The 16239-nt window shown below is 45.5% G+C and overlaps 1 protein-coding gene across 3 annotated transcripts in view; it reads right to left on the bottom strand.

Moving 5' to 3' along the window:
- Positions 1 to 15709, bottom strand: part of SMOC1 (SPARC related modular calcium binding 1) — a 118082-nt gene extending 102373 nt beyond the window's left edge. The window contains exon 1 of one of the 3 annotated variants that reach the window (XM_048485793.1): positions 15410 to 15709. In XM_048485793.1, coding sequence (XP_048341750.1) covers positions 15410 to 15508 — 99 coding nt within the window. In that variant the 5' untranslated portion in view covers positions 15509 to 15709. The remainder of the gene's footprint in view (positions 1 to 15409) is intronic. The other 2 variants (XM_048485792.1, XM_048485795.1) reach the window with 2 other exon arrangements.
- Between the last annotated feature and the right edge of the window lie 530 nt (positions 15710 to 16239).

Genomic DNA, 16239 nt, shown 5'->3' with positions numbered 1-16239 from the left:
ATGGAGGGGGGGCAGGCACTTAGGTCCCTGGGAGCTCTCTTGTGAAATTCCTCAGGGCTCAGTTCTGTCTCCTATGTTATTTAATATCTATAGGAAGACGCTGGGGGAGATCATCAGAGGATATGGCATGGGTTGTCATCAATGTGCAAATGAACCCAGCTGTTCCTCTTGGTTCCACCTGCATCAGCTTAGGCTGCCTGAGTGCTGGATGGCGGCCTAGTGGCAGTCATGGACTAGATGAGGGTCAATAAACTGAAACTGAATCCCAGTAAGATGGAGGTGCTCTGTGTGCCAAGCGCCCGAGTCCGGGGAATTGAAAGACATCTGTTGTTGTAAGGAGTGGTACTATCCCAGAAGGACCAGGTGTGGGATCATGGGATCACCCTGGATGGGACACTGTCTCTGGAAGCCCAGGTGGCCATGATGACTAGGAGGGCCCATCAACATCTCTGACTGGTGAGCCAGCTCTGATTTTTCTAGCACCAGGATGACCTGGCCACAGTTATCCATGCTCTGGTAAGCACTAGTTCGGATTATTGCAATGTACTATATGTGGGACTGCCTTTGAAGATGGTTTGGAAGCTGAAGTGCTTTTTACAGGATCGCATCACCCCAATTTTGAGGAGTCTGCACGTTCTGATGCGTTACTGGACCCAATTCAGAGTGCTGGTACTAATTATAAAGCCCTAAATGGCTTTGTTTCTGGATGCTTGAGAAACCGCACCCATTTATATATTCCTGCACTGAAATCACAGGGGGAGACCGTCCTGGCTATCCCACCCCCTTTGGAGGTGAGGGGGGTGCGGGCAGCCCAGAGGGCCCTTTCAACAGTGGCCCCTGGACTGTGGAATGACCTCATACCAGAGTTCCTACTTTCCCGGAGTTTCGGCACCTGGCAAAGACCAGGTTCTTTTTCTGGGCATTTAGCTGATTCCCACTCACCCGGCCGCCGCCCCCCCAATATAGAGGGAGGGGTCCTTGAGTTGTCCTGTATACTCTGCCCATTTTTAAGGGTGGCTGGGGTGGGAGTTTTTATAATGTTTTATGGTTTTAGGATTGGATTTTATAGGTATTTTATTATTGTGTTGAAAGGACGTTATTATGGTTTTTATTGTAACCTGCCCTGAGACTGTTGTAAAGGACTGGAAAGAAATCTAAATAAATTGAGTGATGTATATGAGCACATTCTCAACAAAGTAACACACTTGTGTTTTGTACTATTGCACAAGCCAGAGATGATATTTCAGTACAACATGTAGGGCACTGTGCCTATTATTTTCAAGACTGTTAAAGTCTTGCTGAAATTAACAGGAGGAATACATGAATAACTGCCTCATGTCCTTACTGGGGACAAGAGCTGCTGGAAAAGGGACTTTCTGATTTCAATGAGGAAAATGGTTCAGGGAAAAGAGACTAACACTGCAACCTGTTCCCTTGCAGGCACATTCTCACAAAGAATGTGTGGTTTCAGCTAGAGTTATACACAAGCTAAAAAAAGGCCTCATATTATGCGAAGCCTCTAATTTACAAAAAAAATACCAAATTTCAAGTTTTATATAATTGGTTTAAAAACACACATTTTGGGGTAATGCTATAGGGCTCTTATACTTGAAACAGTATTCAGGGTTCAGCATGTTTTAATCCGTCCTGGTATGGTTTGACCCTCATATTGAATTCTAGGACAAAATGATAGCATACACTCCCAAAATGAAATTCTTTGCTTCTTTTGCAAAGCCAATAAGAAATGGTCTAGCAATAACCTAGAGCAGGGCTCTTTTGCTCACAGACGATAGGTCTAAGACCCAGGGGCATAATGCCCATTGGGCAAGGTGGGCAGCTGCCCAGGGCACCACCTTGTGGGGGGCATCAAAATGCAGGGTTCGTTTTTGGGTATTTTTAGTGGTTTTCCATTTTTGGCCTGAAGGGGGCGCAGTTTTTAGGCTAGCGGCACCAAATGTTCAGCGTATCATCAGGAGAATGTCCTTATGCTACCCCCCAAGTTTGGTGAGGTTTGGTTCAGAGAGTCCAAGGTTATGGACTCCCAAAGGGTGTGCCCCCATCCCCCATTGTTTCCAATGGGAGCTAATAGGAGATGGGGCTACAGTTTTGAGGGCCCATAACTTTGGCCCCCCTGAACCAAACTGCACCAAACCTGGGGGGTATCATTAGGGCAGTCTCCTGATGAGATCCTGAAAGTTTTGAGACTATGCCTTCAGAAATGTGCCCCCCCCCCCCCCGCCTGCAACCCCCATTGACAGCAATGCAGAAAACTTAATGCAGAACAAAGATTCTTGGGCAAATTTCTGGAATGTTCCTGCAGAGGGTGGATTTTTGGACATATCGGCACCAAAATTTCAGGATATCATCTGGAGACTGTCCTGATGAGAACTCCCCCCCCCCCCCAGGTTTGGTGCAGTTTGGTTCAGGGGGTCCAAAGTTATGGACCCTCAAAAGGGTAGCCCCCATCTCCTTAGCAAAGAATGGGGCACCCCATTTGAGGGTCCATATTTTGCCACCAGCCACTTGCTTGTTCTTTCTGTGGAGCCATTTGTGAAGGTTTCCTGCTACCAATGTTCCATCTAATGTTTCCCCACCACAGAGCGGCACTTCCCATCTACTAAGCAGAACTTTTGACGATTTGAAAAATATTCTCAATTCACAGCTTCTTCATGGCATTCAACCTTTCATGCAGCTTATCCAGCACATATTCACAATTAAAAAAAACTTTTATATTAAGTTACTAGCACATGGAATGCATCTGGATTAGACATAGAAATAATTGAGCTTTAAAGGGACATTTTCCGATTTGGTAGTGGGGGGAGGAAAGTGCCCTCAAGTCACAGCTGATTTACAGGGCAAGAGTTGTTCAGAGGTGGTTTGCCATTGCCTGCCTCTTCGTAGAACCCCTCGACTTCCACCAACTGGCTTGCACTAGCCTGGGCCATCTAGATCCAAGTCAATGAGATTTGCTCCTGGTGGAGGATTGCTCCGCAAATGTGTGCGAGTCTTCCTCGCCACCAGAAGGCTCCCCCTTTTCTATTTTTCTTTTTATGGAGGGGGACTGCCCTATAATTCATATCATTTATTGAAGATCATCATTTTTAAATAGTTTTTTTTTAAAGGGACTACTCTAGAATCAAAAACAGATATCATTAATCGTTATGCCCAGACACCATGTACATGACCATACTCTTGGGACATGAAAACTTTTTAATTAAATTTCAAATATTGATATAAAAATATCCTCTGTTCACATTTTTATGAAGCCTCATAATAGCTTAAGACAAGGCTTGAATACCCAATGCTCAGACACAGGAATGTGACAAAGGCAGAAATATTATTCGGTAAATTGTTATAAATGAAAAAGGCAATTTTTTATTTTATTTTATTATTTTATTTATATCTCACCCTCCACCGTGGGGCTCAGGACAGTGAACAACAACATAAACAGCAAAAAAATCACTAATAATAGCATCATGAATAAACAGATGGTGACTTCCCCCTTTATGTACCCAGAACTACAAAAAACATAATGACCCAAGACAAAAACCCTCTAGACAATTTACAGCAGCGTTAGTGCAATAAACCTAGCCTAGCGACTAACCTAGAAATAACTAAGCCTAACCCATAATCAGTCTATACCTAACACTAGCTCTTCAAGAAACTACAGGCAATACGACAACTCACTACCTTAAAATACTAAACATCATAACATCATAACGGGAGGAAAACCAATACAATCTAACTAACCTATCTTAGTACTAACCTCCCCATTACATAGAATAAACAACACCTGAGAAGTAACTAAAATCAGTCAATTTAGGTGACCCCAAACTTCAGGAGGCACCAGAATGGAGTGAAGGGCCTCCAATAGTTGTTATTGCCGACTCTCTGTGTCAGGATCATCAGTTGTTAACACTGCCCACCAGATTCTGACCCAGGTGGATCATAGTGTCTGGAAAATAAATGTCACTGCTTCGCCAGGGGTTGCTTCCTATGTCCGAACTCTGCTGAATCTCACTCCCCCCCTCCTCCACGACCGGCTCAACGGTCACCAGTTCTCTCGACACCTGCCCACCGGCACTCACTCCACCTGGGGGCTGCCACCACCGCCACCAATGTTCTTACTGGGGTACGCCCAGCCTCAGCTGCTGAAAGGAGTCCCTTGAGCATTTTGCAGGGGGCCCTGCCACCGGTCCCCACTGCCATCTAGGAGCCTCTGGTGTTGGATGGAAACATGCTGCCTTGGCACTCTCACTTCCAGCAGGCTGCCATCACAGCTGTCACTGCCGCAAGTTCAAATGCCACCATCTGGAGACCTTTGTTGTCACTCAGGCTCACCCAGCTGCTCAGAAAACCTCAGCTGGTTGTTGCTTGGGGGCCTCTGCCACCAACTCCCCACACCAAGATCACCCTGAAATCTCAGGGGAGCCTCTCAGCTCGCTGGACCGAAGATGCAAGGACCACAAGCCAGTAGCAGACAGACACAAAGAAGGCAGAAAAATAGTTACATTGTTCCATTCCCCTAAATTTGTCCCAAAACTGGTAAAGATATCAATAAAATTCTTAGAGGTAGTGAGAAACGAACTCTAACCACTCCTAGGTCCTAAAATTTAACTGACTGCTGGAACCAGCTAGTAGTCTGTTCCGGGCGACGTCTTGAATCAAAGGATTCTGACACAGCATTTCAGGAGGGCAGATGTGTCGGCTGTTGTGTTCCAATGTCTGGGCTATCCTCTGGTTTCCAGTGAATTGCCAAAGAGAAAGTGGAGTCCTAATACAGTGTAGTTGGTTTTTTAGGCAAATAGTTTCCAGAGCTTAATACTAGTGTCTTTCTGACAACAAGGATATATAAGGGGGGAAAGTGTGAAGAATTTTTTTCATTAGCTACACTTACAATGGAGATGTTTTTGGCATAGAATCCACAGGATACCTTAAACTGGGCCATATTATAAACAATTGGGACTTGCAGGAGCACTTGGCAAAAGAGAGAAAGAGAGAAAGAGAGAAAGAGAGAAAGAGAGAAAGAATAAGAGAGATAAAAAGGAGAGGAAGAGCCCCGCAGAGGTGCACCCAGCCCTTCCCCTACATCCACATGGAGGAAAACCAAAACTCCCCACCACCACCACCACTCACCAGTGCTGCTCTCACCCTCCTCACCTCCCCGAGTAAGAGTAGATGGACCACCCAAGCCCACCTCACCTCACTTGCTCCATGCTGAGCCTCACCTTCCCCCACTAGCACCAGGCTGCATCTAGTGCCTCTGTGCCAGGCGTCACGCATCTCCCCGCAGCCAGATTGGCAGCACCCAGTGAAATGCACCCTCTCTTCTTTGCTCCAGCCACCTTCCTGGCCTGTCACCCTGGGAGAGGCTTGGTATGCTGCACTTGTTGCTGGAGGCTTGCTGCCCTAACTTCTCATGGGGGGGGGGATTTCCCGGAAGAATATGCACCCCACACAAGTTGCAGCTGTGTGAGCACCAACGTTTTTATCTGCGCAGCACCTAAATGGTGAATGCACAGTTGCTCCCCTTACAGAGAATATTGCCTGCCACCTTTTTTTCCTGCCATCTTTCGGCTAGCATTATTTCGCTAGATTATGTCAATTTTACACAAGGTCCATCACTCCAGCAATAGACCCTCAGCACTGATTTTTTTAAAAAAGAAGAAGCCCTTTTGATGATTCAGAAAGGGTGGCCCAAAAAGAGGGAGAAACTGCTGTTGTCTGAGCAGGGGAAATAGAAAACCTGAAGAGAGATTAAGACAGAGAGAGCTTCCTCACTTTCCCCACAAAGACAGAGGCCGTTTCCGCACGGGCAAAATATGACGTCGTCGCAACGGAAAAAAGCAGGCGATCAGAAGCGTTCGCCGCAGCGCAGCCGAGTCGCGCGGTCAGCGCCCGTCAGCGAAAGCAGCTAAACCGGCCTTGAGCGGTGTATTCAGAAAACGCTGAAAACCACTCTTTTTTCCCCATGTGGCCTTGTCGGCCTCGGCCCTTTTCGTCGCTTGAACAGCCATGTCACCGGGCTATGCACCGTCCACAAATGGCGTCCCGAGACCTGCGACGGCTTCGCGTAATGCTTGCGCAGGCGCCAGCGTCATGAACGCCCGCTTCCGCGAAGCGCTTCCGTCGCGAACCGTCCACATTCTGCGGGGCTGCGGGCGCCCGCAGCTTCCGCCTGTCTGTGTGAGCGGCTTTTTTTTTTTTTACCAGGATCACACGTGTGCGCAATTTCTCTGCGGCGTCATCAGCGTCGCGCTACTGGCCGTGCGGAAACGGCCAGAGAAAAAAGTTGCACTTTTAACAGCTTTCAGAAACTGTGGGGATTTTCTGCTTTGAGAGTGCAGTCAGTTCCAAAGATGGGAAAACATGTGCATAACCGAGAATCTAACCAGAAAGGAGCGTACGCTCAATGTGAAGGAGACTACAAGTGTGTAAATGGTCACAGTCTTCTATATTATCATAAATAGCATTCCTATACAGCCCGAGAGATACAGCTGAGCCCACAGTGAAATATGTGACAGATGTGGTATGTAGTGTTTGTAGCTGCTATATTTTACAGCAACCCACAATTTCAATGAGAAGAAAATTTCCCGAACCTTGCTACTGGACTAACAGCAACAGAATAAAATAAGAAAACTAGGCTTGTACTCACGTAACAATTTCCAGAGAGACAACCATATTAATTCCTGCAGCAAAACCCAAAAGTGCCTTAAAGACTGTGAAATTTATTGTTGCATATTTTTCAAACCCAGGGAAATTTATGCCACAATAAATTTGCCATAGGTGTTTATTTAATGTATTTTTACAGCAGTTGGGAGAACATGATTTAGCTAATGGTGTGACTGGTTGCAAACTGTTAGTTACGACTGGTTGATATTACCACAGTGGGAGTCAAAAGGCTTTACATGCCCAGAACCCACAGGGTGAGGGTTGAAACCAGTGCTCTGAACTAGGGTTGTCAATTTCAGCTGGGGAAATTCCCGGAGATTTGGGGGTAGTGCCTGGATTGGCAGCAGTTCAGTTGGGATATTTCTCCCAGGGTCACAGAATTGTTGGCCCCGCATAAGTTGGCACACCCATTTGAACCAGATGTGAAGTATGGTGTTTGTGAGAAAGAGACTGACTGAAACAAGGGATGTGTGACAGTGAAATGTTTGGGAAAGCAGCAACTCAAGGAAGATTTGCCAATTACTGGGATTTACTGCTTCCAACAGGTTCAACTTACACTTTTAGAAACAAACAAAAAACCCTGTAAAAACAGCATAAGTCTTTAGCACTCTCATCTAAAGAAAACTGAAATCTGATTTGTAGTCCCAGAACTTCTCGCAGCTTGGAGAAGGAGGATGCTCATAACAGTGTAAGTCAAGTGTCCTTCCAGGATACTACACAGTGTGGTCCCAGGCATTAAACAGGTTTTATGTTCCCTGATTCATCTGCTGGCCTTTCCAAATGTTTAAAATTTCCCTGAACCTTCTTAGTAGATCATCTGCAGTATTTCTAATCCAACACCAGTCATGGAGTCTCCCACTCCCATATCATAAATAATCAGTAGTTTTGTTGTAAGAGTAAGTCATACCTGCAAGGCACAAACTTATTTGCTGCTGTTTATGGCAGCACAAGAAGTATATGTAGGCAAACTGGTGCTTATATATTAGTTTGTGTATCTCTAGTCGTAGAAATTTTGGTATGTGACATTAAACTAGCTTAATGTGGGGAGAAAGAACCAAAAAACCTTCACAAGGCTCTAAAGGAAAGTTTCTAAAGTTCTGAGAACTCTGAGAACTAAAGTTCTGAGAATTCCACGGTGGAAGATTTTGAACAGCTGAGATGTTAAACTTTGAAACAATCGTGTAGTCCAAGTCAGGAGTTAGGATATAATAAAGCAGCAGAAGATTCCAACAACAGAACTGGGAAACAAGGACTCTGCTGTTCCTCTCTTTTGTTATCAGTTATTTGCACAGAGCTCTCATGTCCAAATAAGATACAAAACACAGTATTCAGTTCTGAAGCTACGAGTTTGTAACAGACTTCACCACAACAGCCCTCTAGACCAATTCCCCAAAGCCACACTGCTTTATGCAACCACTTCCAAGAGATTCAAATGTAATCCCAATGAATACGCCAAGCTTCTCACCGGTAAAGAGCTAGCAAGATTTTAAAACGTTTGTTCTGTTATAGCATGTATTGGCAAATGTTGCACTTTTCTGCTGGGGGTGGGGGTGGGGGCAGAATTAAGCATCTCTATAGCTTGAATTCAACACGGTTGTAGATGTTTTCATCCCGGCTCAGCCTATGAAATAACTCAAGCTCCTGAGGAATAATAAGGCAACAAGGGAACAAAGGAAAACAAAATAAGGCACCAAAAATTAACAACTGTCTAAATCTGGCAATTTGAGCTTGAGGTCCAGACCCAGTCACAATCCTGTCATTCCCCACACACACACAATCAGCACTGACTGCTTCCAACATCCCGACCATTCCTGCACAGCAAGGTGGTCTATGGGAACAGTCCCACTCCACTCCAACACGTCTGCGTTACAGTTCCTTGTCCTCCCGTTTTTTCTCTGAATGAACCCTGAGCTCCTTCCTAGGCCCTTTCCCCACTTACCTTAAGCCCCGCGCTACTCGAGGAGAGTAGCGCGGGGTCCCTCGGCACTCCCCACTGAGAGGGGACGGCAGACGGCGCCAGCAAAGCCCGCTGCTGCTGTCGCGCCCCTCAATGGCGAGGCATTCCCTGGCGGCTCTTTCAAAGGAAGCACGATAATCCCAGCATAGAGCGCTGGTGATGAGTCGATAGCCAGGTAGCGCCCAGGGATGCTGCGCTGGGGATTGCCCTCAGAAAAGGGTAAGTGGGGAAAGGGCCCTACTTATCTTTCTTTTCCTCAATAAAAAGACTGAAATGGCAAACCAATAATTATTTTTAATACATGCATATCTCTATTTTATCTAAACATGAAAAAATACAACATACCACTCTATTTTATCTAAACATGAAAAAATACAACATACCACCATCCTAAGAAGAAAATAACAGCCTTGCATCTTTTTTTTTTTGCACTAAGTTGAAAAGCTGTTCATTTCAACCAAACCATGAGCAGACAAGACAGATCTTTCTACAAAACCTGGAACTGTGCAACTTGGACAGAGTTTTCTCTGGTAGAGGTTGGATGTGGGGTGGGGTTTTCAGCAGGCAGAGTGGAAACGTGGCATGATGATACTGGGTGTCAGACATCCCTATCCCGTAAAATGATGTAACCGGCTTGAAGAGAAAGGCAAGGCATGAAGCAATTAAACACACACACAAATATTATATTTCTGTAGGGAGCACAAGATATTGGAGTAAGGTATTGGAGTAAATTGCACATGGTTGCATCTGAATTGCATATGTGCCCTCTGCTACAACGAGTGTTTGCCCTACACAGCAGTCCTTCATCTCTATGTGATATTTGGATGGAATGTCTTTCAGAATCCTTCCAACTTATTTCAGCCTGCCAGTGAAGAGCCTTTTTTCAAGCCCTGTTGTCTGTGCCTCAGACTGCACAGGTAAAGCAGCTGACAAGCAGAGGCAGGACTTTTTTGGTGGTAGCACTTTGCCCTTGGAATGCCCCCCTTGAGGCCCCCCTTCTTGCCTTTAGGCACCAGGCCAACACATTCCATTCTACTCAGGCTTATTGTAACTAAGGGATTCTTTTTAGCTGTTTTACAGTCTACTCTTCGCCTGGGGCTTGTTTTATTAATATCATTTTAGACTGCTCTGTTTGCTTTATGTGCTTTTATGCCCAGCCCAGGTTCTTTTAATCGTCTTGGCTTGTTGTAATTGGCATGTTTTTATGGACCTGCTTTTATTTATTTATTATACTGGTTCAGCTGTTTTATCATGTGATTTCATGTCTTGCTTGGTTTTATTATTTTAGTTTTGAGCTGCCTTACATACAAATTCCCTAAGTCAACAAATAAGAGTAGCTACGCAGTCCTTAGCACTATGACCAGAACTGTTTCCATTTATTTAAGTCGGATACTATTAGCAGCACTGGACTTCGATATCTGGAAACAGTATTTTGCCAGACACAATGAAGGGCCAAGAGGGAAAGACGCTGTTGTTCTCCTGCCCACTGTCACCATAAGCACTGCGTACAAAAGAGCTCTATGGATACTGTGCCAAGCGCACTTATCCCTCCCACTGTGGTCTATCTTGAACTTGCATCTTATGCTCAGATTACCTTTAAAAGCCCTTGCTGTACTGTGGGAAAATGCAAACAAGAGAAATGGCCTGATGGAAACCATGGAAGAAAATGTAAATGAACCATCTGATATAGTAGGTAAGCCAAGCCCGGGGAAGAATTAAGTGTGATTAATTACATTGTGTTTTCATTGTACCTGCCTGACTGACACACACAGCCAGGGATGCTTGTTTTCTTCTCCCAGAGAACTATTCACCTTTCAGATAAGGGACAGCAAGCCCAGATGTTCCACTATCGCCCAGCCAATTAACCAGCATACATTTACCGTTATCTAGTTAAGCCCACATTCCATGTTGATCAAAACAATTGCCTTCTTTGTAATTGCTTGCACCAAATACTGCTATCCTGTGGGGGTTTTTTAAATGCATATATTGTTATAAGGTGGACAATTCTAAAGCATTTGTCCATTTGTAAACTGGTCCGTGCTGTTCTCAGGTGAAATGAGCTCCAGACGTTCCTTGAGAAACAACAGGCATCAACATGTGCAAAAAGGGTTGAGTACTGCTGAATTTCAAGTACCTCAAGGTTCATGTGAGTTCAAAAGGGAATCACCCCTTCTTTTACCAATAAATTACGGTTGTTGGAACTGTAGAAGAGGAAGTAATAGATCTGGCACTGGGTCAGGAAGTTCAGCCAGTGAACTAATGTTATTAACAAGAAAACTTGTGAAGTTTCATGCAAAAAGATGAACACTGTAGTACACAAAGTATGCCTTAAACTGTACCTCCCCTCACCCCAAACATCTTATAGAACACACAGTAAATACACCAAAAACATTACACTCTCATGGATGGACTTCTTCAGTACTGGCAGAGGTGGGATCCAACCAGTTCTCACCACTTCTCTAGAAGTGGTTACTAATTTTTTCTGAATGCCAAGAAGTGGTTACTAAAGCAACCTCCCTGCCCAATAGTGACTGGAGGTGCGTGTGTGCGGTGGCGCCACTGTTTGAATCCCACCACCATCGGAACCTGTTATTAAAATTTTTGGATCTCACCACTGAGTACTGGCTACCCTTGTGCTGCACTCTCAACCATGTGTGTTTGCTGAGTAATGTTTGAGAAGGCGTTATATAAATCCTACTAGAAGCAATCCAGGGTAAAAATGAACACTGAAATGATTAGACTCCTGCTCCTGTTGAAACCTTGGTTTTGAAATCTCGGAACCATATAAAGAAAAACAAAACAGCATTTTTAAACATTCACAACAGAATGTAAATTATGGTTTCTTCAGATCAGGAGGAGTGTCCCATTATTTGAGTAGCCGAATAGGTTCAGCTACCATCCTCCATCAGCCCAATCTCTGGACAGTTTCCATCACAGTTTAATAGCCAGGAATGAAATGTTCATCTGGTTCAAAGGGCAAGTCCTTCAGCTAAATGAAAGAGATGCACTTCTGAGGATTCCATGTTGCATGGCACAGCTTTTGCTACTCTGCATTTTCTGTTTCAGGAAGATCAAATCAGTTGCATGCTTCCCACTCCTTTACAAAGTGGACACAATCAGTGGTGTACCTAGGCAAACTGGAGCCCTGGGCAAAACCTCAGTTTGATGCCCCCCATAGACGGCCACCCTCCCCCACCGTGACCAAACAAAGATGTTTTCCACCAGGTCGTTTCAAAGTCACCATCACATTATAGAAAATGCCCCAACTCACAAATCTGAACACAGCAGAAATATTTTTGTAAACATTTTCAAAATGCTTTCAAAAGGTTTTATTACTGCTATGAAAACATTTTATGGTGTTGTATCCAATCCCCCCAATTGGGGGAAACAGCATCACTTTCAATGTTATTTAAACTGGGGACCCCAGATTCCCCCTTTAAAGTGGACTTAAAAGGAGAATCTGGGCTCCCTAGTTGAAACAAGTGATGCTGGAATCCACCCCCAAACAGCATCATTTTCAATGGTGTTTAAACTAGGGTTTATCCACCTTATCCACCTTAAAGGGAGAATCTGGGGTCCCCAGTTTAAACAACATTGAAAGTGATGCTGTTTTGGGGCAGATTATCCCCCACCTTGAAACAGCATCACTTCCAATGTTTAAACTAGAGACCTCAGATTCTCCCTTTAAATCCATGCCGAAGGGGGAGGATTTAATATTGGTATTATTATTAATAATAATAATAACAACAACCTTTATTAGGCATTGAGAGAATAAAAGAAAGAAAGAAGAGTTATTTTGGATTTATATCTCCCCTTTCTCTCCTGCAGGAGACTCAAAGGGGCTTACAAGCTCCTTGCCCTTCCCCCACTCACAACAAACACCCTGTGAGGTAGGTGGGGCTGAGAGAGCTCCGAAAAGCTGTGACTAGCCCAAGGTCACCCAGCTGGCATGTGTGGGAGTGTACAGGCTAATCTGAATTCCCCAGATAAGCCTCCACAGCTCAGGCGGCAGAGCTGGGAATCAAACCCGGTTCCTCCAGATTAGATACACGAGCTCTTAACCTCCTACGCCACTGCTTCTCCCAAAGAAAACAAGCATTGGCAGGAAGGGGGTGGATTTAAAAGGAAAATCTGGGGAAATTTAGGGAGTGTCTGCTGTCAGGGGTACAATTATTAAGATAGCAGCACCAAAATTTCAGAGTATCTTTTGAGACCCTACTGATGATACCACCCAGGTTTGGTGAAGTTTGGTTCAGGAGGTCCAAAGTTATGGACCTCAAAGGTGTAGCCCCCATCTCCTATTAGCTCCCATTTGAAACAATGGGGGCACTCCCTTTCAGAGTTCCTAAACCAAAACTCACCAAACCTGGGTGATATCATCAGGAGAGTCTCCAGAAAAATCCTTGAAATGTTGGTGCTGCTCTAGCCTAAAAACTGCGCCCTCTGCAGGCCAAAAACGGAAAAAGATTGAAAATACAAAAAACCCACCAACGAACCTGCAATTTTTGCGCCCCCCACAAGGTGGCGCCCTGGGCTACTGCCCACTTTGCCCAATGGGAGGAACGCCTCTGGACGCAATTCCTGAAAGGGATATACAATTTAACAAACTATATGTTTCAATTCTCTCATTACAGATCTAGTCACAGAATCAGTGAAACCCATGAGAAATATGGTTTAACCACCATTAAAACCACAATGAATTATTCAAATACTGTTTTGTTATGTGGATGGTAGCATAAAGCATAGCATCTTTCTACCAGTGACAGTTTTATTGGCAGAGCTTAATGATTAAGAGGAAGTGCATCAGATAGGACAACCCCCTTTGAGTTTCAACATGATACAAACTAGGCAGAAAATAAAAGACCCATCCTTTTCAAACAAATCACTAGAGAAGGGGGAGGATGTGGGATTTATGAGTTAGACATCCATTAAATCTTCAGTTTTACACCAAAGGGGAAACAAGTTAGAGTTTTAAAAGGCATAGATCTTCCTCAAGGAAGAGTGGGGGATTTGCCAAAAGCCAGTGTGGAAAGGAAACTTTGATTAGTACCTCAACATAAAGTTTTGTAAACTTGTACAGCAAAAAGCTGTCAAATCAGCAGCTGCTTTTTGTTGGGTTTGAAGTACTTCTTATTCTCCAAAAAGATACAGTACAGGGAGCAATTAGAGAGGCTCATAAATGCAAGTATATAAAAATGGTCTACATGGATTTAGTTTGATAGACAAACTTGTGGATTTTATAGGAGCTGGCATCAGAATTCATTGGACTTTTTCAGCTCAAATGTTCATAATTAAAGTCCTGGATACCACACCACCAGGGCTTATGGGAACACTCCATAGACTGCCACCACCTTACCTGAAGCACAGCTTGAAAACAACTGCTCTTGAGTACGCAGTGCAGGTTTCTGGAAAGACACCCCTTGCACAGTCTCAAATAATCCCCCAGTCTATGCTGTTTATGGAATTCCTGACTTCTAAGGATTTGACATGCACTGGAGCTTTATCTACTGCATTTTTACATATCAAGCTGGACCTTGTCAACCTTTTATGAACAGAAAAAGCAGTGTTGGTTTTTACACCCCACTTGCCTCTACCTTTAAAGAGTCTCAAAGCAGCTTATAATTGCTTTCTCAGCATCCCCCCCCCCCCAAACACACACACTCTCTCTCTCTCACTCTCACACATACATGGTGCCTAGTGAGGTAGGTGGGACTGAGAGAGTTCTGAGAAAACGGTGATTAGCCTAAGGTCACTCAGCAGGCTTCACTTGGAGGAGCAGAAAAACAAACCTTGGTCTCCAGATTGGACTCTGCAATTCTCGACCATTACATAAGCATTCCAGTGTTCCAGTCAGAGCATTCAGTAAGATGGCTTGGGACATTACATTTGACCATCCTATTCTTAGAGAAAAAAACTCTTACCTAAGAAGACTTGCCAGTCTTGACTTGAAGTCAAATAGGCACGAGGCTAATTTAGTAAGGCAAATTTACATATTAATTGCATTTTCTGTTATTGCACTTGAATCCAAGCAAGTATATATTACAGGGGAACAGACCTGCAAGCGACTCAGTCCTACACGTATTTACCCTGAACCCAGTCCTCACCCTTTCAGTGGGATTACTCCCAGAATCTTAATTTTAAAGGTTCACCATCCACAGCCACTACAAAATACTAATAAGGTAACCTATTAAACCATCTCTTACATTTTGAGGATGAAAATTTAAGGCACTGAACTTTCAACCTTTATAGGGAAAAATCCGAAGTCACGCTTGTGTTCTGAAAACAAACGGATTCATTTAATCCCCATTTGGAACATAAAAGGGAAAGTCCTAAAGATCTACTCAAATAATGCGGAGCCGCAGTCCGATGTAAAATTAACAGGCGCGTGCTAATTGCTTCACTCCGCCAGCATCTTTGAGCCCGACTTTTGATCCCGGGGATCAAAACACCGCAATTAAAACCGCAGCCGCTCCTTCTCGCTCGAGCGGCGAAACAGCTCAGAGTTGCCCTCGCTCAGCGCTCAGCGCCCAGACCCGGACCGCAGGCTGTGGGGCGGGGAGGATGCTGAACAGCAAACCCCAAAAAACAAAAGTTAGCCCAAACCCTCGCGCGTGCTCGTTGCCAGACTTTCCAAGCCACTGATGGAATAGCTTTTATTTCGCCTTGACAGCGAGATTCAGTTCCGGGCAGGGCGGTCCACGGAGGCTTTCAAGCACCCCCTCCAGCCCGCTCTCCTTCCCAGCCCCGCGTCCCCCCAGCCAGGGGGCTGCACTCACTCACCCTGGGCCCGCTCGCCCGGTGGTTGTGAACCCGCGGCAGAAGAACCAGCAGCGCCAAGACCAGGCGAGAGGACGCAGAGCCCCCCGGACTGGCCGGCATCGTGGCTGCGGGGCGAAAAGGGCAGGCAGGAGGCTGGCAGAAGAGGGGACGCCCCGGCTGCCGGCTCCTGCTTCTGCTGAGCAAGGGGCGGGTTCCCTCACCCCGAGCGAGCGCCCGTCTTCGGCTGGCAGCGCTCCGCCCGCCCCCTCTGTCTGCAGCAGGTTAAACGCCGCCACGGCCCCGGCCATCGGGATCCCCCGTTATAAAGGCCCTGGGCGGGACGGGGCGGGGCGGAGCCAGCCGGGGCTACCGTGAAGGGCCCAACCAAACATTTCCCGCTTTCGCTTCCCCTTTTGCCCTGGTGTGCCCTCCTCCCCCTGAGCAGCCAGCGCTACACCGGGAAACAGTCGGAGCTTCGTTCGGGAATGACAGCAAATACCCGCTGCCTCACTTATCCAAATTGAGTTGAATGGAACTGATGCTCAGAACATTTACACGCTTACTACCATGGTCAAGGCAATCGAAGGGTATCCTGAGGGAGCATGTCCCACCAAGCTGGGAACTGGGACCCACGGAATTCACGGCCACTCGCTTCAGAGGAAGCGTAGTTAGGATAATTTCTTTAACTTCATTTAGACTCTGCCTGTCTCCCAGATGAGCACTTACATCCTTCTCCTCACCTCTGTTTTAGCCTCACAACACCCCTGAGAGGTGGGTTAATCTGAGACTGCGATTGGCTGGGCCAAGACACTGTCCATGGCAGAGCTGGATATCAAACCTGGATCTCCCAG

Source organism: Sphaerodactylus townsendi, linkage group LG02 (assembly GCF_021028975.2).
Source record: "Sphaerodactylus townsendi isolate TG3544 linkage group LG02, MPM_Stown_v2.3, whole genome shotgun sequence".
Lineage (NCBI taxonomy): Eukaryota > Metazoa > Chordata > Lepidosauria > Squamata > Sphaerodactylidae > Sphaerodactylus > Sphaerodactylus townsendi.
The sequence above is the reverse complement of the archived record's forward strand: the minus strand, read 5'-3'. Positions and strand labels throughout refer to the sequence as shown.